The sequence below is a fragment of the Lichenostomus cassidix genome, chromosome 11, assembly GCF_008360975.1.
Source record: "Lichenostomus cassidix isolate B80296 chromosome 11, HeHo_3.0, whole genome shotgun sequence".
In the NCBI taxonomy this organism is placed as follows: Eukaryota; Metazoa; Chordata; class Aves; order Passeriformes; family Meliphagidae; genus Lichenostomus; species Lichenostomus cassidix.
This window is the reverse complement of record NC_139492.1, coordinates 1,829,392-1,853,391: the sequence shown is the minus strand read 5'-3', so window position 1 is coordinate 1,853,391 and position 24,000 is coordinate 1,829,392. Positions and strand designations below refer to the sequence as shown.

General features: G+C 43.4%; 1 protein-coding gene across 5 annotated transcripts in view; it reads left to right on the top strand.

The window, feature by feature from the left end:
* Positions 1-24,000, top strand: part of BANP (BTG3 associated nuclear protein) — a 103,822-nt gene that overhangs the window by 36,393 nt on the left and 43,429 nt on the right. For 3 of the 5 annotated variants that reach the window (XM_085071386.1, XM_085071384.1, XM_085071385.1), the window contains 4 exons: positions 13,162-13,329; positions 14,785-14,915; positions 16,932-17,003; positions 18,810-18,854. In XM_085071386.1, the coding sequence (XP_084927512.1) occupies positions 13,162-13,329; positions 14,785-14,915; positions 16,932-17,003; positions 18,810-18,854 (416 nt within the window). The remainder of the gene's footprint in view (positions 1-13,161; positions 13,330-14,784; positions 14,916-16,931; positions 17,004-18,809; positions 18,855-24,000) is intronic. The other 2 variants (XM_085071388.1, XM_085071387.1) reach the window with 1 other exon arrangement.

Sequence of the window (24,000 nt, the reverse complement as noted above, 5' to 3'; positions counted from 1 at the left end):
GTGCTCAAACCAGCATGGTTTTGAACCCTAGTTTTTGACTTGCCGTTTATGTCTGTCTTTCCAAAAGACTTGCTGAGACTGTGATGGAAAAAGTTTGCAATCTCAGGACCATAAAATCTGTGGATTCACAGCAGGAATGCGCACGATGCCGATGGATTTCTGTCTGCTCCATATGCACGAGTCTTTGGATTATTTAAGCTGTTATGGAGCAATGAACTGATATAACTTGTGCTAAAGGCCCAATATTTGTTCATTTAAAAGGAATCAGATGTGGTTTCCTATAGAACAAAGGCACAGCCACTGGTTTGAAATGAAAAGGGGAATCTGGACGTGCGCATCGTGTTCTGGTGTGGTGACTTCTAGTGAGCACATTGAGCACAGCCAAGGCTGTTCCCTGGCCTTGATTTCCAGGAAATTAGGGTAACCAGGATATTGGGAGAAGGTTCTTCTGCCAGGTGGTGGTTGAGCACTGAGAGCAGGGAACAGTTCCCAGAGCCCCAGGAGTGTTTGGACAGCACTGCCAGGACAGGCTGGGATTGTTGGGGTGTCTGGGCAGCGCCAGGAATGAGCCTTGGACTGGATTCTAACAAACCAGGAGTTTTGTTGCTGAAAGATTCTTTATAGTCACATTTTGTGTCACCAGTAGGCCTGGAGAGGGAATAACTTATTCTACTGGTGAGTTTTGTATGGAATTACCAACTTGAAATGCCAGGTAAGGCTTAGGATCACAGCAGTGAGAGCTTATTTGGGGTGGTGTTTGAAGAAGTTACAGGGAAGGGAATGTGAGCAGTGTTTGATGATGGCAGGAAGCACATTCCTCTTTTCCTGCTGTTGTTTCCAGTGGTTTTCAGGCTGTTTTGGGGAAATTGGTAGCCAAAACTAACCCACTCAGGTGGCTGCATTAGGGCAATTTTTGCCTCATCATTTACCTGAAGCATAACACTTCTGTCTTCTTCTGCAAATATATTAAATATGTGTTTTTAAGAGAGGTGGTAATTCAAATTAATTATGTCTGTTGATCTCACCAGTGCCAACGATATTGTCCCCATGCTTTTTTAAAACTTGGATTTTTGTTGAGAGCCTTTAGAAACACAAAGAAATGGCTCTTGCTCCAGTGTTAAAGCAATTCCCAGGCAGTTCTTTTCCCATCCCTTAAATCTGAGAGCACAAATCACATGGGTCAGTTTGTAACTGGTCGTGGAGGAAGATGAGATGTTTGCCAGTGTGAGCATGGGGAAGGAATGTGTCCATGTGACCAGCTGCTCAAGCTGGGGATTATGTCATTGCTGTGAGGCATTCTGGCCATGAAGAAATTGGATTATGGAAGTGATTCCTGCAGCTGGAGAAGGTCTGGAGTAGCACAGATGTGAGCAGGGGATCATGAGCAGCAGAGCTCTCAATCAGTGTCTGATGGCTTGAGCATGGATTTGGGATCCAGGTATCTGAAACAGCTTCATCCCTTCCTAATATTGGCTGCTTTCTTTTGGGAGCCAGGCCATAAAAAATGAGGGATTTCTGGAAAAAAAATAGACCCTGTGGGGATCTGGCCAGGCAGACTGGTTTGGGTAGTGAACTGTTGATGGTTCTTGAGATTTGCTACCAGCAAGGACCAAGAATCCTGTGGCAACCAGTGAAGAAAACACACATGAACACTTGATGGAGCAGCAAATGTAACAGTGAGAACAGTGGTCCAGAAATGATGATTTCACTTAATAACTCCATGTGTCATCACTGGCAGTAATTAAGTGGAAGTGGAGTTGGATCCCAGCAGGCTGGTGAGGAATGTGCTGTGGTGGAGGATGGGATTTTGCCCATGCTCAGCTCAGTGGCAGAGCTCCTGTTGAGTTCATGTGTGCCATGATTTCATCCTGGGCTTGGGGACTGGGAACAGCTCTGCCATCCCAGATCCCCTTCCCAGTCCACACACATCTGCTTTTCATCCATGAAGTGTTGGCCCAGAAAATTGACCCAAACCCGAGCTGCCCTGGCATGGGAACCACCTCAGTGGGATTTGTTTCTGCTCTCAGCAGCCCTGCTTTGATGCCTTAATTCAAACAGAAATGAAAAATCCAATGTCATCAGCCTGACCCGTGCCAATCACAGCCAGAGGAGCTCAAGGAAATAGAAAGGATTTTCTTTTTCCTTTCGGTTCAAGTTTCTTGCAGTTTGTTAGTGGAAAGATACTCCATCCTTTTTTTTTTCCCTCATAAGAAAACCACCAAGCAAATCTGTATTTAATAGAAAAAGTATTTTGTATAATATGCAGAAAGTATAGAAAACGAAGAGATATGTGTTTATTAAAAATTCTTGATGCTCTGCAGAAGGTTTACCACAAGAAGAGAGGAAAGTTTCTCTTTGGAAGTCTACATTTTCATTTGTGGTAGGAGTTTGCTTGTGGGGTGGCAATGGTATTGAGGAGAGTTTTTGGGCAAGAAACCAGAATGACTTAAACACAATCTCTGTCATTAAAGGGCTGATTACCTCAGCCCTACTAAAAATGGAACCATTTGCTGGTGAAATATGATACAAGAACATCCTCAGTTGTAATTTGCTTTGCCTAACAGAAAATACAGGTTTAGCTCTTTGGAGATTTTACAGCAATTTCCACGAGTGAGTTTGGAAAAAACAGATTCCCAAATTCAGAATTTTGCAGTTATAAGAAATGGTATAATAGAAAAGATGATTCTCCATGGCACGCTGGAAAAAATGGAGAGGGGATTTCTGAAGGTCAGAAAAGAAAATTTATTAGTGGCCCTTATTCTTCAAAATAATCTAAGTAATTAAGTGAAAATAAACTAGCATTATACATATACACATATACACATTTTTATATATAGACACATATTTTATATATATAATGTGTATTTTTATATATTAGTGTGTTTAACTTTATGGATCATTTCTGTGCAAACGTCTTGCTCTCCACATGGGTTTTTGCAGAATCCCACCAATCATTTTCCCACTTCTTTGTCAGGTTTGGTTAATTATTCCAAGAGAATGGAAGATCAGAACTTCCAAATTGAATGCAGGATTTGTGGTTGGGTGGAGGAAGGAGATCCAAAATCATTAATTGCATTAAGGGGAATCTGTGCTCTCAGTTCATTTGTCTTATTAGACCCTAAAAATCCTCTTTTTTTTGGTTCCAGACAGTATCTGTTGCTTAGGGAATTATTTATGGAAATAACTTCCGTGTTAGGGACAGGATTGTTGCTGAAAAAAATCCTCAAAAACATAAATCCCCCATGCAAACCTTCCAGTGCTCACAGAGGGGAGGAAACTGTGGTGAAAAATTTTGGTGAATTTTCCCATCTGCTTCCAAGACTACTTTGAAGAGTGAATTTCCCTGTTTTCCCTTCAATTTCATCCAGAGTACATCCCTGTCTTTTAAATACCATAAACCAAAGCGTTAGCTGGGAACACCTAATGATAAAATCTGATTTTTAACTCCAAAATGATGCATTTTCTGCTTCAAACGCCGACTAACTTCACTTTTTCAGCCCCAATTAAAAACACAGCACAGAAAGCAATCCCTGCTCCGAGCTTGGTGTTCCTGTTCTATAAACCATTGCTTCCAGTGGGGATGGGAGCACTTTTCCTACTGCAGGAGTTGAAAGAGATGTTAATACACTCCGAAAGGAGCTGTGTCCTCAGCAGAGGCCAAATGGAATTAAACACTGGCTCTGCTTCCCAAAAATCCACACACCAGCTCTGGAGCTGCAGCCCACACACGGCTGCTTAATGGGAACCACATTGGGCTGGGTAATTGCTGTCAGGGAGATGAGTTTATGTATGGAGAGAGAAATATAAATATATATATTTGTTTTCTACAGCGCTAAGCTCAGGCAGGTTGGGCCAGTTTGAGCTGTCAGTGGTGTTGGGGAGGATGTGGGGGAGATCAGCACTGCTGCTCCAGCTTGTCGTGGAGAGGTTGATCTTTATAACAGTGCAGGATAAACAGCAAATAGATCACATTTCCATCCTTCTTGGGGATTATCCTGCTTGGAAGTGCTGGAGGAAGGGCAGGAAGTTCTCATGGATGAGCTGGGAGCTCAGATGGTGGAGCTGTTATACGAGACTCTCCAGGCTGGTTGCTGTTTTATAGGATGTTTTATCATGGAGTCCTGGAGTGGTTTGGGTTGGAAGGACCTTAATGATCCAGGGACACCTTCCCCTGGCCCAGGGTGCTCCAGCCTGGCCTTGGGCACTTCCAGGCATCCAGGGGCAGCCACAGCTTCTCTGGGAAATCCATTCCTTCCCAAGATCCCATCCATCCCTGCCCTCTGGCACTGGGAAGCCATTCCCTGTGTCTGTCCCTCCATCCCTTGTAAATAGTTTCTCTCCATCCTCTGTTTCCCTTCAGGTGCTCGAAACAAACATTACAGTTACTGAGGCCATGCACTGGAAATACAGAATGGCATCAGGATCTTCTGTTCTTTTACTTTTCCATTTCAAAAAGCCTTTTTTTACTACATTTTGATTAACTCTGCTGATTTTTCCTTATTTCCTATATTTGTACAGGTTTTTCTTGCGTTTTCTTTGTCTTCCTTTCATTTCCTGTTTATAATTTTGGGCTTCTCGTGTCTCATTTCTAAATATCCCACAAGTCCGTGGCTGTTGGAGTATTTAATAACACCCCATGGTTTAGAACTGTAACACCTCCATGCTACAGTCTGGAAGATCAGCAGCTGTAGATGTGATCCAGACCTTGGATTCCATCTGGAGACTGCTGGGGAGCCTCAAGAAAAATGATCCAAATTGGCATTTTGTGCTCCGTCTTTAACGTTTCATCAGCACTCAAAACTGATGGATTTCTGTGATTTGGAAATTGGTAATTGTTGTTTCAATCCCTCCCCCTGACAGACAGCTACCTCAGGAATCAGCCATGGATACTCTGGAGGTTTGAGGGACAGAGGCAGTGCTCAACCAGGAATTTCCTGCAGATCCCTGAGCTGTTGAGTGCAGCTGCTGTTCCCTCACTCTGTAGGATAACAACTCCTCTTCCAAGCCATGGTAGCCTGAACAGGAGTCCTGTGGTTTGCAGCTGATGGATGAGCTGATCTTGTGGTCCCTGGAAATACTTTTGGCCAGCATTTTCTTCTCCCAGTGATAAATACCACAGGCTGGGAAATACAGACTGACTTCAGCCTGTTCCTGTGGTGTTATCATAGAGCCCTGGAATTGTTTGCTTTGGAAAGGACTGAAATCAGTCCTTTCAGCCCCCTGCATGGACAGGGACACTTTGCACTAGACCAGGTTGCTCCAGTCACATGCTGGGGGACATTTCTCCTCCTCTAGATGGCTTAGGGGCAGTTCAGGTTTATTTGAGTAAAAACTGAGTAGAATTTGCCCAGTTCTGCAGCACTGTGCCCGTGGCAGATGAGGGGATTGGAGCAGGTCCTGCTGAGCTTTGTGCTGCTCAGAACCTCAACTCTGAGCCTTGCCAAGGACTCTCCTCGCCCTGGCAGTGCCAGCAAAGCTGGGCTGGGCTTTGTTGGGAAGTCCATGACTGTGGTGAGGGACAGAAATGGGGGAGAGAGGAGGCAGAGCTGCTGAACTCTCTCCCCCTCAGGAGCAAAGTCTGAGAGTTCAGCACATCTCTAAAAAGCACGAAGGAAAAGAAATCCTTTCTGTTGGGCTTTTCTCCTCTCTGAAGAGCTGTCATTCCTGTTGGTCCAGCCGGCTGGGGAAGGAAGGACCTCGTGCTGCTGCTGCTCTCCCACGTTGTCTCCTCCGAGCTGCACGAGCCTGGCTGCAGTTCCAAAGAGCTGCTGCTTTGTCAGTCAATGAAATGCTGCCACATGGAGGGCACTGATAACCTCCTTTGAGGCCAGGCACGAAGATAATGGGAGAACCCATTGAGTTTATCTCAGCACCACAGTTCTCATCCATGGCATCACTGCTGGCACTTGCTTTCAGCTGGAATGCAGGGCTGCCTGGAGTTTGCTTCTTTCCTGGGCACTTCTGTGGATTTCAATTACTTTCCTGGCCGGCTCTTGTTAATGAACTGCAAAACAGGCAGCAATTTTGGGGATAGAAAATTAATTGTCTGTTTTCTGTCTCCTCCTCACGCTTCTCTTGTTGTTCTTGCATTATCCAAGTGAGGAATTACATTTTCCACTCTTGGAAAAGCAGCAGTGGAGTCTGTCAGTCCCCACTGCTGTGTGTGAGTTGATTGTGTGTGATGTGCAGTCAGGCACTTGTGAGCTCTGGGCTCTCCAGAAAACACCAAATGAATGGATGAGGTCACTTGGACCATCTCTTTCCACGCTCCTTCCACCCCTCAGTGCTTTTCCCTTTTGGCCAGACTTAGTTCAAGTACGTGCTGAAGTGTGCAGGTCTTCACTGCAGGAGAGGCAGCTGAAAACAGCCCTGTGCAGCTGGGAATGTAAAACCAGCTTTTTCAGGGGCTTGAAGTGTTGTTTCAGGAGTGCATAAAGGAAAAAAGGGCAAACTGGGGGATGTGAAGATGAGCTCTTTAGGAAAGTTTCTGCTGCAACTATTGTAACTCAGTTAAGTGTTTTTGGAATGGTAACCCAGAGAGTTTGCATGGATTTCAGAGGTCATTGGATAGCAGATTGTTATCACTATTAGATGAGATATTGCTGTATTCACAGCCCCTGATGGCAGCAAGGAGCATTGGGCTGTTCATAATTCACACCTCAGGTGAGACGTGCAAGGCTCACCTCTATCAGGGCTGAAGATCCAACCCAGCTCTGCATTCCAAGTGGAACAGAAGCAACAAGCAGCATCTCCTCTCCTAAAAATGGGGGATAAAATAGAAATGATGTAGGATATTTTTTAAAAATGATGGGAAAAAAAATAGAAGCAAATGTCACTTGTTCAGTGCCATCATACTGGAGTAACTCTGGTGTAACTTGGGACCTGGAGCAAGGCTGGAGTAGAGAACAGGAAGGCTTTTTTCAGATTACAAACCCTCTGATTTGGTCCAGAATTGTTTCCTTGTGGGGTTGATTGATTCATTTATAATAATTATACTCAGGGTATTAAACAGTTCCATTTGTGCAGCTGTTAATGTTCTGTCACCAAGAAGGCACTGGGATCAAAGGATCCCTCTGGGAATGTTGTATGGCTGTGGAATTCCATGAATGTGTGTGCCAGGAACATCACAGATACTCTGTGATTAATTAGTTTTGCAGTAATTAATTAATTAATTAAATTCACTTGCCCCCATTTCCCAGCCCCTCTCTGGTCCTGCAGCTCCCTGAGCTCTCTCTGTGTCCTCTGGGAGTTGGGATGGAGCAAACCCAGGAACAGATCAAAATCCATCTTTTCCTGCCAGCCTGGGAATTTGACACCCCACTAGATGGCAATGTTTGAATGCTGATGGCTCCTTCCATAAATCAGAATAAAACAGGTCCTGCTCTCTGTAAAATAGGCAAAGATAGCCTGGCTGCTTTTCCAGAGAGGTAGTGAGGTGGGACTGAGTGTAGGATCTCTCCTGCTCTGGAACAGAATTCCTTGGTGCAATTTGGAGATCCTAGAACCTAATTAATTTTAATTTTTTTTTATTTTTGAAACTTCTGGTAGGGTTCTTTCAATTGAAAGAACAAAGACATTTAAAATTATTTGAGTTTTCATGTCTCCTCTGACTAGGTGATTTAAGATGAAATGTTCAGGCAAATATTCTAAATAAATATTAACGAACAGAGTAATGTCTTGGTAGCTGAATTTGCCTTCCCTCCTCCCTCTCTCCAAGTTCCCAGCAGCTCCTCCTGTCTTTTTGGGTGCTGTGGCTGAGCACAATGCCATGGAAAGGGATGTTTTGGTGACAGCATGGATGTTCCCAGGAAGGTGACATTCCTCCAAGGCTCTGCCATCCCATAAATTTTCCATGAGGGAGGAGATGCTGCCCTCCCCTCCTGCATCCCAAACCTAACCATCCCCAGTTTTGGAGGGGAAGTTCCTCCCAGCTGTGCAGATCATCCCCCAGCTGTCCAAGGAGGAAACAACTCCTCTTTCAAATGGTTTCAATCTGGGCAGGGCAAGCCCTGGGTGAGGTTGGGAGAATCAAAGCCTGGAGGCTCCAGCAGGAGCTCCAGAGGTGCTTCAGCTTCTCCTCTGCCCCCCCAGTGTTTGGAACAGCAGGTTTTGCTGTCATGTGCTCTTGGTTTCATCCAAAGGACTCCAAATGTGTGACCCTGCTGAGGAAAAATGCATTTGGGGAGCCAAAGCACCAAAGAGTCATTCCTTTGGGAATTCCTTTGGGAATCAAAGCCTCTTCTCCTCTCTGAGCAGGCAGGAGCCAAAGCCTTTGTTTCCTGAAATATCCATCTTAGTCCTGTCCATTTAAAAAGGTTTCTGTCCATCATTTTAAGCATTTAATGGTGAATTCCCCATCCTGTACTTTTCCTTTAGCCTTTAAAAATGAGAGGGAATTGGAAAATGAAGGAGCAGTGACCCAAATCTGCTTGGATTCTGTATTTCATATAAATATGTATTTTATACATGTGGCTGTTGGATTCTGTGCTGCACTATCCCTCATCTTTCCAAATGTACCAAAACCAGAGGGAATTTTTGTGCCATCTCAGCTCAGCTCTGCCAAGCCCATGAAAATCATGATTTACCTTTTAATTTTTTAAGGAAATCTGGGATTTGTGGGAAATGGGAAGCAGCATAAACTCGGAGTGTCCAAATGAAACTCCTGCCACAGAGTTTGTTTTTTAGGAGCTGATTCTGAATGCAGGATCAAGATGGAATATTTCATGTCTGGTTTTGATCTCAGAAATGTCTTCTCTTCCTCCTCAATTTGTTCTTAATTAGATTTCTTTACAGTTTCATGTTTTGTGGGGATTGTTTCGTCTGCTCACTGACTTCTGACCTTTAAGAAAGAGAGGATTACTTTCTCAGGGACATTGTTTTCCTGGGATTGTCTTAATTTGTAGTTACTCCTGGTTTTCAAAAAACCCAACCCTTTCTCTCCTTATTTTGTACATCAGGTTCTCTCAAAATTTGGGAGTGTTTAATCATTTCAGACACAATCTCTGTGTTTGTACCAAATCAAATCTTTCTTTTCCTTTGCATTTCCAAACTTGTTTTTCCTTTGCATTTCTGAGTTGTTTTTTTTTTTTTCTTGAAGAACCACAGAAAGATTTCTTTCAGAACTTGTTGTGTTGCTGTTTCTCATTTTACAGAATTCCCAAAGCTCTCCCTGTGTTTCTGATCCAGGCTGTGGAAGGCACAGCTCAGCGTGATGCACCTGTTGACTTTTCAAGCTGACTTCAATTTCCCTGATTTTTGCTTTTTTCCTAAGGTTCTCCTTGATCAGACTGGAATGTTGATCCTTGATTTCCCCTTTTTTCTCCCCTGTGTCTCCCTGGATTCTCTTTGCAGCCCTTTTTGTCTCCCACGCTGCAGCCAGGATCTCTCTGGTCTGTAGAAATGACTCAAATTCCTGCCATTTATTAAATCTCTGAATTATTTTTAAGCCTCTGGTCTGGTTTTCGTGGAGTTTCATTTAGGAAGTGAAGTCCCCCCACCAAAAAAGCAAACTTTGGGTCTTTATTGTTTAAAAACAAGGACACCTTTTTTTGAGATACAATCCATGAAAAGACCACTAAAAACACACTCAGCCTGTCTTAAATCATCTCAGTCCTGTAGTTTATCCTTCTTTTGTGGGCATCCATCTTCCAAAATACTGTCTTTTTGTCCAGGTGCTGATTTATATTCCTGAATGGATTTTTTATGTGCTGTTCTGCGGCTCATGGATGCTCTGCTGTGTAAAATGTCAGCGTTTGATGCAGCTTCGGAGAGCTAATGGTCCAAAACAAGTCAAATTCCTTCTCCCTGCAGCATTCCTGCCTTTCCTCCTATGGATTTCCCCAAGTGGAAGCTCTCATTTCCAATATCCTGCTTCTCTGCCTGTGTTTGACATGCTGGGAATGAGACAGCTGAGATCTCTCCTGCCTGGGATCGTTTATGGAGAGGGAGCAGAGTCAGCAGCTCTCATTGCTGCTATTGTGTGCACATGTTTGGGGGATTGCTCTCTCTGCTGCAGGTAAAATCAGATTTTTAATGGCACTGGGAACTTTTTATCTGCTTAAAAACCCCTCCACTGCCATTAGGTTGAGATTTTTCCTGGTAGGAAATGTCTCACTAAAGAGCTGGTTGTAAAACAACGTTTCAGCTCGTGATAGCAACTGCACGGATTTGACATCTGAAATCCATTTCACTTTTCTAGCAGTTCTTTTTGTCCTCCAGGGCTAATTTTTCATGCCTGATTTGCACAGGACTGAGTCTGCAGTCGTGGTAGAAATCTCTGCAGACAGCACTGCTTGTCTAGACCAGTTTGACACCTCTGACCACTGCACAGCCACTGGGAATTTCATGAATTAAGGGAAAGAAATGAGGATGCCTGGCTTGGAAAATCTGTGCCTGATGTTTTAGGGCTCTGGAGGCTAAAATGCTCCTGTCTGACCCTGCCCTGCTCTGGTTGGTGTCTGTTTTCTGTGGTTTTTCTGGAGCTGTGGTCTCTCTATGGAGGTGGTGGTGTCTCTGCCAGCGTTTTCTGGCCGTTCCTTATCACATTGATTATTGATCAGTTTGATCAGTAGGAGGAATCATGGAATGGGTTGGGATGCAGGGATTGAAAACTCATCCAATCCCACCCCTGCCATGGCAGGGACATCTTCCTCTATCCCAGGGTGCTCCAGCCTGGCCTTGGACACTGCCAGGGATCCAGGGGCAGCCACAGCTTCTCTGGGAATTCCATCCCAGCCCCTCCCACCCTGCCAGGGAAGGATTTCATCCCAATATCCCATCAAAACCTCCTCTCTTCCCCTTTGCAGGAGGTCTTTCCCTGCCCTCCCTCAAGAGAGCATTTTGGGATGTTTTGTGTCCAAACTCTGGTGCTCATCCTGTTCCTCACACCGAGTCACTGCACCTGAAACTCGTCTGAATCATTTCCATCCCTTTGATTTCTCTTTGAATCAAGTGTCACCCTGGAATATCCCACAGATTAACATTTAAAATTCCCAGCCAGACAGCTTTTCCCTGGGATTTCCTCTGCCTGCAGCTCAGCCACTAACCAGGGCAGCACACAACATGAAAGTCATTAAAATGCACTTCTGCGTGAAATATGGGCTTTTCTCTTCAAACCAACCCCAGAGCCTGCGGTGGTGTTTTTGTGGACTTCAAGTGCTTTTGTGCCTCCTGAGGGTGGGAAGGAGTTAAAGCCCAACTTGTTTGTATTGGCCACCCCATTTTTATTTATTTCTGAGCATCTCTCTGGGTGATGCACATTGGGAATGGAAGAGGCTGAGCAATGTGAGCTCAGCCTTGAAACCCAGAATGTGCTCTCCTTTTGCTGACACCTGTGGAAAGGAAACTCCTGGGAATTTCAGTCCATTTTCCTCCTTTCCCATTTTGGAGACGCCACACAGGGCTGGAAAATTCTCTAAGTTCTTGTTGTCAAGTAAAAGTGAGAAATCTCAGGGTCTTTAAGCACTTCTGAATTGGATTTTGGATTCCAGCGGTTTTCTCCTGTGTGTTCTCTCCTTTATTTCAAATTGTTCCTACAAAAAAACCAAAGCATTGAAAAATAAATTTTATTTTAAAAACCGATGCCCTAAGAGATCCAGTTCTCCACTTGGCTCTGTTAGATCCTGCAGATTTCAGGCTTTGAGGACTCTGGGCTCATTTGTAATGCAGAGGAAACTCCAGAGCTCTTTGTTTGTGCAAACCTGGAATTTTGTGGCTCCAGGCTTCAAACCATTTGTCTTGCAGCAGCAGCCCATATCCTGTTCTTTAGATTCTATATACAACAGCTTAAGCAAGTCCTTCACAGGATTAGGAGCCCATCTGAGAGTAAGATGGAAAGCCCAGTAAGTGGAAAAGATTATTTTACTTTGCAGCGTAGGAAAAGGAAAATGAGAATTGTAGAGATACTTCAAGCTTTGTCATGGAGAGTAAAAGCATCCGTGGCAGCCTTGGCTTGTTGAGCTGCTGTGCTGCACAGCTCAGTTTAGAGCTACTGAAGGTTTAGAGGCTGTGAAATGTTCAGAGAGTTCTGGTTGGATTTAGGGGGTTTGAACCCGATGGAATCAGAGAACCCTAAGATGGTTTGGGTTGGAAGGACCTTAAAGCTCATCTCATTCCAACCTCCTGCCATGGCAGGAGCTCCTTCCACTGTCCCAGGTTATTCCAGCCTGGCCTTGGGCACTGCCAGGGATCCAGGGGCAGCACAGCTTCTCTGGCAATCTGTGCCAGGTCTTCTCACCCTCCCAGGGAAGAAGTCCTTCCCAAAATCCCATCCACTCTCCCCTCTGCCAGTTTAAAGCCATTCCGTGTCCTGTCTGTACAAAAAGTCTCTCTCCCTCTTTTTTGGATGGGCAAATAATGTCAGGATTTTTCAGGTGGTTTTTTTTTTATTCTGCAGTCGTGGTGGTTTTGAATTTTTTGCTCTGAACTGTTGGTGCTTTAGGAAAATTCAACCCCCTCAGAAGCTCAGAGTGAAATGGTAAAAATGTGAAATAACAGGAGGACCTTGGAGCAGCTGAGAGTGCACAACATTCCCAGTTCAATTCCCAGTTTTAGAGTCAGGCAGTGCCATGTTTATGGAACACTTTGGCACCTCAGCACCAAGGGCTGCAAAGTGCATCCTGTGGCTCTGAAATGCCTGAATTCTGGGAGTGACTTTGCAGAACATTCTCATCTTGTGTTGTGTTTTTGCTGGATTCGGATCAATTTTGAACTGAGCTTGAGAAGAGTTGATTTCTTTTCTTTACAGGGAGTTTTATGCAGTTTCCTACATCGGTAGAAGGCAGTTTTGAACTTCCTACACTCAGATTTATGTGGGGCATTATCAGTGAGGAATAAATTCCTCCAGCTTTGGCTCTGCAGTGCTGAATCCTCTTGGTTGTGCACAGTTTGGGTTAGCAGTGCAGCTTCCATGGATACAAGTGCAGGGCATAAAATCCCATGGACTGCTGGCATTTTTTACAGCCAGAACCGTGCAGAGGAACAATCACTGAGTTCTGGGAATAAATTCTGTTAAATTCATGGCACTGCAGAGTGCTTGGGGGGGTCTTTGCTTTGGGGGTCTTTGCAGAGGTACAGAGCCTGTTCAGAGTGGTAGTGACCTTGTGTGTTTTCTGGAAAATACAGGTCTGTGCTGACTTTTATCCCATTTTCCCATCATTCCAGGCCACCTGTTTTACAAATTTGGCATCACAGAGTCAGACTGGTATCGCATCAAGCAGAGCATCGACTCCAAGTGCAGGACAGCCTGGAGGAGGAAGCAGCGAGGGCAGAGCCTGGCTGTGAAAAGCTTCTCCAGGAGAACACCCTCCTCCTCCTCCTACAGTGGCTCAGGTAAGAACCAAACCATCCACCCCAAAACACAAATCCCAGGTGGTTTTTAAGTGCCTGGGTGGAAATTTGGATGCTGAGAATGTGGAATTGTGGAATGGTTTGGGTTGGAAGGGACCTTAAAGTCCATCCAGTGCCACAGGACAGGGACACCTTCCACTATCCCAGGTTATTCCAGCCTGGCCTTGGACACTGCCAGGGATCCAGGGGCAGCCACAGCTTCTCTGGGAACTTCTGCCAGGGCCTGCCCACCCTCAGAGGGAAGAATTCCTTCCCAAAATTCCTCCCAAAATCCCACCTACCCCTGCTCTCTGTCCACCCACACGGATCCAACTCCTGCAGCTCTGTGCTCTCACATTGGATTTTTACCACGCTCAGCTCTTTGAGTAGAAAACCCAAATATCCCTGCAGTTGTTGTTCCTCAGAGGAATGAAGTGACTAAATCCTTCCCAGAGTGTTCACACCATTCTGTGGGACGTGCTAAATGTTGTTCCTGAAGTGTTTTCCTCTGCAGACATGGAATCTGCTGTAGGTGATTCCATCTTTCCATCTAGGTACAGAGGCCTGGAGAGCAATAACAAATGAAAAATCCTGACCTCAGGAGTGTTCTCTGAGGACATTTCTGGCTCATGCTTTCAATATAAAGCAGTGTTCTGGGACATTTGTACATTATATATTAAAAACAGGGCTTTGGAAGGCAGCCCAAAGAAAAGGAAGTCAGTTTATTTGCCTGCATAAAATTTTTGGTTGCATGTTAACACTAACCACTGTATCTTATGCAAAGAATGACAAAATCTGCTTTCAATGGAAAATTTTATGTGCTGGAACAGGGAATCCCATCCAAAAATCTCAAATTAAAACAACTAATCAATGTAATGATAACCATAAGCCCTATATGTTGATGGGGTTTTTACTTTCAGTCCCTTAGCAATCAGTATTTCAGGATAAAGAGGCAGCAGTAGGTGGATATTACAGCCTGTGCTCATTAGCCTGCACTCCTTGAGTGGTGTTGGGATTTATTATTAAAATTATTCATCTTTAATCTGCTTTGGAGGTTTGGAGACACCTGTGTAGAGATGGAAACCCAGACTCTGTGGGTTCCTGTCTCCTGAAGGCTGCAGGATCATAGGCTGGGTGGATTTCTTGTTGTGGTTAAGTTGATGATTGATTTTTTTCCCCTCAGTTGCACTAAATTGATTTATGAGTAAAAAGTTCCATGGGCACAGAGAGCCCTGAGTTCACTCCTGAGGACCCTGGGCTGTGCAAGATCCCTGCCCTGGCATGGGATGAGCTTTAACATCCTTCCCACCCCAAACCATCCCAAGATTTTGGGATTCCAGCAGTGCTGTGGGAACAGGGCGGGACAGACACCCAGGGCATTCTGCAGGAGCCACTTGGGAATTTTGGGCTCAAATTTTGGAATTTTAAACCTACATTTTGGTGGGTTTTTTTTTGCAGAGGGATCCCAGAGCTCAGTGTCAGCCTCCAGTGAGCTGCAGCAGAGCCAACCTCAGGCTCTGCACTACGCCTTGGCCAACGCCCAGCAGGTCCAGATCCACCAGATCGGAGAGGATGGACAAGTGCAAGTAGTATGTGCTCAGCTTTTCCTCCATCCCTCCCTCCCTCCCTCCCTCCATCCCTCCCTGCACGTTGGGTTCTCAAATCATAACCACTTCAGGGCTCCAGAAAATAAACACTGGAGACTTGTTGGGGAAAAAAAAAGAAAAAAAATCGGAGTTTTTGGAGCAAATTGGAGCAAAAATTGGAGCAAAAATTGGAGCAAATCCATGCAGGATTTGCTCAATCATTGCAAATTAATGCACATTGATTGTTGTATAGAGAATTATCAACCTTTTCCCGGCTGTTTGGTCACTCAGTGTGTGATTTACACTTCAAGGTAGTTCTGGTGTGACTTCCACAGCAAAATCCCATTTCTGTGTTTGTTTTTCTGCAAAACTGCATTCTCAGGCGTTTGTGAGCATCTGGGAGTGAGTCCTTCCCACGTGTGTTCATTTAGCTCCGTGTCTATCAGTGAAAATTTGAAATATTGACATTTTTGAAGGCTGCCACTCCCACCACAGCTCAGGCCTGATGATTTTTACGTGTGGTTTTAGTGTACTCTGAAAAAAACCACCTTCGCTTTCATTCTTGTGTCCCACAGGACACCACTAGGATTGTTTGAAATTCAAATTATTTTTTAAAAGTGTCCTCAGTGCAATGTTTCTCTCTGTGCAGGAACTGGGTGGAAATCTTCCTTTTCCACTTCACTTTTGCCATAACTTTGCAGTATTATCCTGGGAATTTCTTTGTCTCTTGGTTTCTGTGTAGATTTTAAAAGTGGATCTTCTGGATGAGATTCAATTGATGACTGAAAAGTATTTTTCAAGTCATGAAAGACAAGCCAGAAGGGAAAATTCTATTAAATATATCACTTTATTCGAACAAATGCTTTTGTTTATAGATGCAAGTGATGAAAATCTGCCTCATTAAAAGATCTGGACACATTAATTATCCCTCAAATGGTGAAATCCAGGAAAAAACCCACTATAAATGGATCTTCTAAACCTTCCATCTTTTTCCCAGGAGCCCTGAGAGTTTGATGTGAAGGAGGCAAAGTGATTTTAATCTCCCCCTGGGCTGGGCAGTGCTCTAATTTTCTATCCAGCCCCTATTGTCAGAGGGACACTTGCAGTGTGGTTTTGCTCCCTATAAATAGCAGTTTCCTTCCAAAGGAAATGAAACTGTTGGAAATAGAGGGATCTGTGTGTCTTTGAAAATCACAGGCAATTGTTCTTGTGTTATAAAATCAGAGGGGCCTTTGACAGAATTCCAGCTGATTATCTTTAATCTCATGCAGGCATATTAAAATGAACACAAAGCTTTATAAAACCTCCAGGAGGTTATTTAGAATCCAATCTCCCCCCCAGGTAAATCACAGTGGCTGGGCTGGGCAGGATGCACCAGGAATTCCAGCCACTCTTCTCCATGCTGGGATCAAACCAGGCTGGAGTGGTGGGAATGGTCAGCAGCACCAAATGGACAGGATTAGAGCCATTAGGGCAGATTGTCACCAATAATAACAATAATAACCAATAATAACTGCTCAAATTAAACATTTCCTGCCCAGTCCCAGCAGCTGAGAGTCCTCAGCCTGGTGTGGGTGGATGTGCACAAACAGGAGGATAAAGCTACCTTTGGAAACCTCACTTTGGTGATATTTAAAGTTGGCATATCTGTCTTAAAAACTGACTTTTCAAGGTCTTTAAATTCAAGTTTCAATTTACAAAGCAAGTCAGCCCCAGGCTTTGAGTACCAATCAAAAAGACAAAAGAAAACTAGATTTATTCAATATTATTAATTATGATGATGCCTGTTTTCCTTCCCCTCAGTGGAAATTAGCCATTCTTTGGCCCAAACCCCTCTGCTTTTCCTTCCCACAAGGTGGGGCAGTGCAGATGCACTTTCCCTTTTTTAAACCTCCCTCCAATGGTTTCATTGCACGAGCCTTTCCTTCCCTCCATGTAACTCTGCTGCTCCAAGGCAGGAGCTGCTTGCTGCAGTTGTGCTTTTCCTCTGATGCTCCTTGGTGTTTTGTTTTGCTGTGGATCCCACAGGGCCATCTCCACATCGCCCAGGTGCCCCAGGGGGAGCAGGTCCAGATCACCCAGGACAGCGAGGTGAGCACAGCTTGGGTGCCCTGATGGTGGGACTGGAGCCCTAAATTAAAAATTTAATTGTTTAATTTCTGATTTTATTTCTACTGTTATTTTTATTTCTTTTATTTTGATTATTTTGGTTTCTTTTTCCCTCCCTCACCAGCCAAGACATCTCAGTGGGTGTTAGTTGTTCCATAAGGCTGATGGTCTTTGGGAATTTAGTACTTACAGAGTCTGATAGGAAACCATCTAGGTGCTTGCACTGCCATGAAAATGAAATTATTCTGTCTCGGTTTGTGAACCTAAACTGTTTAGGTTTCTGTGCCCAGAACACTCAGTGCCTTTAGTTGTTGAACAGGAGCTGGAGAAACCTTCAGCCTCCCTGTAATAATGAGATATTCCAGAATGAACTTCCCTTCATTCCTGACCAACTCGTCTGGCACTACAGTGTTTGCATTGCTTAATTTTTTTCCAGAAAAATAGTTCAGTGGAATTGGATGGAGGAATGGATGTGGATGAATGGAAATGGCTCAACTCAATCCTAAACCCTCCAATTTGGGCTCAAAGCAGCTCTGCAGCCAGATGGATTTCCCTGTGCATTTGCTGCAGTTGTTGGTTATTTAAGAATATATTGATGCTCCTGACTGCTGAAACTGCAATGATGTTCCTTGTGCCTTTGTTTAATTGAAAAAGGAATAGAAAAATCAGGTTAAACATTAATACAGGCAACAATTTGAATCTGTCCCATTTCCCTGTCAAGGTTTCTCCCTCACTGGGAAGTGGATCTGCCTGGCTTAGTTTAATCCCTGTCCAAAGAACCCAAATCACAGCTCATAAAACCACTTTGTGAGGGAATATTGTTAACACAGGCAGCTACTGGAGAATAAATATTATCATAAAAATTCTATAAATATTGTAGTTAAAGGCTTGTCCTTTGAAGGGCTTGTCAGGCCTTGAGAGAAAGAAGAAAGGATTAAAATATCCTGGCTCTGCTGTGTGGTGCTGCCATAAAGCTGAAGGAGTTTTTGGGTAAAGAGCCACTAAAAAAACTGATGATTCAGCAGAGGTTGTTGGAATTGATCCTGAGGTTCCAGCATCCCCCAGATCCTTTGGCTCCTCTTGTCTGTGGGACTTTCAAGGCTGCATTTGTCCCTGACAGATGAAAACATCTGGTTTTAAATTGATGACAATGTACACAAGTGAGAGGGGAGCTGCCAGCAAGAGAAACGGCACAAAAATTGAGATTTTCTCCTCCAAAATGTGCTGTTTCACTGCAAGGCTCTTTTGGGAAGCTGCCTTTCCTTAATCCAAGTGTACTTTTGGAAAGACATCTGAGCACATGAATAAAAACTGCTTTTCATAAAGATTTCCTTATTCGACTTCGTAGCTACAGTTTCCCTTAAAATACTTTGCTTTATTGAGATTTTTTTTTGCTAGTAGATGTAATTCCTGTAATAGAACTGTGTTGCTCCTCAGTATGGAACGAGGATAAAATCAAAAGCAAATAGTAAATAGCTCTGCAACACTGTAAAAGGGTTCTGTTGCTAATTCTGCCTTAGTGAGGGTTTGGCTTCCATTTCCAGTTTTATATCAAGAAGGAAACCCAAAAATTGTACCTCAGAAAAATTTTGCATAAAAATAAATTACACAGTTACTTCCAAAAGCAAAACACACTGGGTGTGAAACACTTCCTTTCTTTTGAGGCTGATTGGAGCTGGATTGCCAAAAGAACCTTCAAAATTCACAGTTCTCCTTCAGATTGAAGCAGATTTTTTGCAGTTTTGAAATCCCAAACTTGTGCTGATTGTCTGTTATCTCCTTTTCCAGGGAAACCTGCAGATCCACCAAGTCCACGTGGGTCAGGATGGGCAGGTAGGGTTTGAACAGTGTTTTCCTTGGTCTTTGATGTAGCATTGGGATAATTGGGATAAACCCACATTATAAATGCTTCTTGAAAGAGTCAGACCTGCTCTGGGGCCTTTCTGGTGAAACAAATAACTTGTAAAATGATAAAACGTGAGGGAAATATAAATACAGAAAGTATTTGGCTCAGCTTGGTTCATCATTCCTGCAAGATATTTTGTCCCTGTGTTTTATCTGTCTTTTGGCTTTCCCCTCTCCATGGAGGAGCTGCACTGGTGACAATGTGTGCAGAGTGTTCTCTGCTCTCCACTGTCACCACGTGTGGCCTCAGTCCTTGTGAACCCAACATTTATTCCTGGGCTTGAAGCACTTATTCTATTTTTTTACCTTTTTTTTTTATGTTTCATCCCATGGCTGTCCTGGGAGGAGCAGATCTCCCCCACCTGCTTTAGTTCCTGTCACTGATTTGGGTTCATGAGGTGCTCATGGAAATGTGAGGGCAGGAAAAGCAGCTTTTCCTGGGAATGTGGAGTCCCTGAAGGTGGAATTGAAGGAAAAGCAGCTTTTCCTGGGAATGAGGAGTCCCTGAAGGTGGGACTGAAGGAAAAGCAGCTTTTCCTGGGAATGAGGAGTCTCTGAAGGTGGGACTGAAGGAAAAGCAGCTTTTCCTGGGAGTGAGGAATTCCTGAAGGTGGAATTGAAGTAAAAACAGCTTTCCCTGGGAGTGAGGAGTTCCTCAAGGTGGGAATGGAGGAAAAACAGCTTTTCTGGGAATGAGGAGTTCCTCAAGGTGGGACTGAAGGAAAAGCAGCTTTTCCTGCACGAGGAGTCCCTGAAGGTGGGACTGAGCAGTTTCTGTGTCAGGGGCAGCAGAACTGCTCCTGTTGGATCTCAGACACACCTGAAACGCTGAGCTCTGTTAAAACCCAGCAACCTCTCAAGCCAGGCCGTGGAATCAGAGTGTGAGGAACTGTTTGTGAGGAACCTGGGGAATGGGAATGAACTAGGACATCTGGGCAGAGCTGGATCCTGCCTGGGATGGAGGCTGTGCCACCAGCAGGGTTTGGAGCTCCGAGGAGCTGCCAGCACTCTGAACTTTGGCTCAGGATTTGGTTTCAAAGAGGAAAACAAACCCTTGTGAGTGTTCTTGGCTGAGGGTTCAGCAGAACAGTTCTGCACAAGTGAGGCTGGGAAAGGTGGTTTTTGGGGACATTGTTGCACTTACTGTTCTTATTGTTCTTTTTCCCTTCTCTGTGAAATATTGCTGTCCAAATGCCACCTCCTCACAGGGACAATACTGAGTGGTTTTATATCTGAGTGTGGCACAGAGATGAAGTTGAATGTATTTGTAATTAACACCTCACAGCATTATTTTCCCCTTGATTATCTATTCCTGTGTCAATCTGTGTGTCCATGTCTGTGCATTCACAGGGCTTTGTGATACATGATTGTGGAGAGCACATGTTAGGTAGGGAAGAAAACCATGATTGATTCCCTTTTTTTTGGGATTTAAATCACATTATCTATCCAAAGGCATCTGTACTATCACAGCACCTCAGATTTGGGATAACCTTGCTCCTGCCTCAGTGGTTGCTGGCTGAGCATGGATGGGAAATCAGTTTAACATCCCATTTTTGTGGAGATTTTTGTGGAGTTTTTTTATTAACTAACTGTGCTCTGAGCTCTGCTTTTAAACTTCTCTCAAAAACAAAGCATGAAGTGCTGGGTTTTTCCTTTTTCCTCACTCACTCAGTGTGAAAAAGAATAATTTCAGTGTCTTGAGCATCAGCAGCCAGGAGCTGCCAGGAACATTCCCAGGAACCCTCAGCTTTTCCAAAAGTATTTGCTGGGAAATGGTTACTTTGCAGTGGATTAAAACAGAGGAGCAAGCAAACATTTAGGGGATTTTAGCTCCGTTCTGCATGAATATCCTCACTAGAGAACTGAACCCTAGCCTGGCTGCTGAGCATTCCCAGTGCAATTCCTGCTGTTTTCCATGATTTCCTGTGCCTGGAGCAGATGTTGGAGATTCCCCTGAGCAGGTGAGGTTTGCTGCAGCTTTTCCCTCCCAGTCCTGAGTGAAAGTTGACCAAGCAGGAATGTGGGAATTTCCTGGGAACTGAGGTAGAAATGACCCAAAACTTCCATGGAATGCTAGCAGGGAAATCTCCCAGGGGACAGAGATGCTCAAGCACCAAATCCTGGCTTTCCTGCAGCATTTTGCCACTTGCTGATTGGAACTTTTCTTGCCTTCTCTGTGCTGGTAGTTGCTCTGAACTCAGATGTTGTTTTTCTGGCATCCCTGTGCATGGAATGAATGAAATCATTCCAAAGAGAGCTCTGGCTACCTCCACATGTGTTCTATTAGCTGGAAGTTTCACATTTCAGTGCACGTTTAATAAAAATACCAAACTGCAAAAATAATTAGGCTTCCCATTAGCCAAGGCTTGAAACCTCAGAGCACTGGGAAGGGTTTTTTTTTTTTGGTGTTTGCATTTTATCCTTAGGAATTACCAGGAGTTTTCGCCTTTGTCTCCTCTGATTACCTGCCCTGCTTCTTCCCTGCCTCCATCCTTTTTTTCCTTGGAGTTTGCATCATCCCAGGAGATGTTCAGTGTGTCCTGCACTGGGGTGGAGCCTCAGGGATACACCTGCGATAGAAAGAGGTGGAAAAAGACAATTCCAGCAGCTTCCCATTCCTTAATTCTGCTTTTTAGCCACTTGATACACCCTCCTGTCCAGTGTTTCTGCAATTTAGGAATTCATTAAAATGGCACCAGGCAAGCACTCTTTAATTAATAGCTTTGTTCTTGAATGGAAAAGTTGATGTACTTGAAAATCTGAAATAGGGTTGTGTGTTTTCCTGGAGAGCCAACAATTTGTTCTGCTCCAGCAATGAAAAACTAGGGGAGAATTGCAGCTTTTAGTTCACTGTAGGGGAGTTAGAAAAAGCAGGAGGATCCAGGAGAGGTTTGGCAGGAAAAAACCAAAGTGCAAAGTGCTTTTGTGGGATCTGTCTGTGTGCAAATCTGCAGGATTGCTTCTGCCTCTCTGTTTTTCCAAAAGGAAGGTGGAATTTGATTAATTGTGGATATGTTTGTCTCAGGTGAGTTTGGATTCAGAGGGATTCACTGAGACCCCTCTGGCGAGAGGGAAGGGAATTCCTTCTGTTTCCCTGCTGTTTGATGAGGCTTTGGGATGGAGCAGGAACTGCATTATCTTCTCCTGAACCTTTCCTCTGACAGCTTCAATAACAAGATATTATCTAAAACTCAGTACATTATCCAAAGCTCAGTACATTATCCAAAACTCAGTATATTATCCAAAACTCAATACATTATCCAAAATTCAGTATATTATCCAAAACTCAATACATTATCCAAAACTCCATACATTATCCAAAACTCCATACATTATCCAAAACTCCATATATTATCCAAAACAACAACCATCTTATGCAATTTTTAATTTGTATATAATGCATTTAATAGGAAAATTCTGGATTTCAATAGCCTCAAATCCTTTATTTGAGTTGCTCAATCACAAATGAATCTGAGTTAAAAAGCTTTTTCCTCTCCCTAGCCCAGCAGCAGTAGAGGGCAGTAGCATGAAGATGATCCTCAGTTGTTTTCTGAAGGAATGAGGAGAGAATTTAAATTGGAGACGAAGAAATTATTATTTTTAACTGATATTTCTTCAGGAATTGTGAGAAATTATCCTAAAGTCTGGCAGGTTTGCTCCTGGTTTTAGGAGGAAAAAGGAAAATAGTAATTTGGGAACAACATTGGCTTTGTGCAAAGTCCCTATGAAATCCCTGAGTATTTCTGGAAACACCATTTGTGGATAAAGTAAGAGTGATTCAATACTTAATGACACTTAAATAGAAGCATTTTAATGCTTTGGGTTTGCTTGAGGATTTTTCTGCACAAACCTTTTAATTTGGTATTGATAGAGGTGTTCTCAACTTTGTCCCTCAGAATATCTCATCAAAACCAGAAAACTCACCATATTCTTAATTCTGAAAATTCAGATTTTTAGGCAAAGTAGTATTTCAGCAAATGAAAACTGAGAAAATTAATTTTAAAGCAGTTAAGTGTCCTATATCTGAGGATAAAAAAGAATTGAGGGGAAATCCTACTGCTTGGTGATCTGTAACATCCCAAATATCTCTAGAAAAATGGATTTTATAAGGAAAACAGGAATATTTGGGTTAAGGCTGGCTTAAAAAGTAAGTGTAATTAAATATTTAGGATACATACATATATATATATATGTATATATATATATAACACGTATTTGTGTATATTTAGTTTAGAATTAGAATTTAGAATGGGTTTGCACCGAATTTATAATTCTAAAACAGGACAAACCAGTGCCCAGGAGGCTAAAAACTGAGTTCCAGTCCCTGTAAGATTCCTGAAACAAACTGTGCCCATTTTTTAATCCAGATTATTATCAATGATTTCATTCTAAAAGAACAGAATTCCCACAGTGAAGGACAGACCTGCAGTGACATTCAACCAAACATAACAAAATAGGGAAAAACCTTAAGCAATTTGGGTGGGAAAAGAGATTTTCTGTAGCTACAGAATTCAGGTATTCAATTGAAAATATCATTTCTGCTCCATGACAGAATTGATCCATTTTGGGGGCAAATGAGGGATTTAGGAGCTCATTAAAGCTCCTCAGCTCTGCTCTGCAAATGAGGAAATTATTTTGATAAACACATTTACGGCAAATTCAGGGATTCTCTGTCGTTTTGTTCAGACTGAAATCCTCTTAAAATTCAACTGTATTTCATTTATCTCCTATAAATATCCTCCAAGTGCTTAGCAGGGACTTCTTTTGCAGATATTAGTTAAATTTCCATGAAATCAGTGGAAGAACAAAGGCAGAATGAGTCCTTGGCCTGATGTGAGCAGAAAATCCACAACTTTTTATGGAGTTTGCTTTGGTTTTATGGAGTGGCAGAACTTCCCAAACTTTTCCACAGAAAACTAAAAATTAGCTCTCTAAATGCCATGCTAAGAAATAAAAGAAATAAAAAAATATCAGTTTGTTTCTGATATCTTCAGCTATAGAAACAAATCTCTCCTTGGCTGGGAGTTGATCCTGGATTAAGTTGGTTTCTTTTGATCAACCTGGAGCAGGGAGT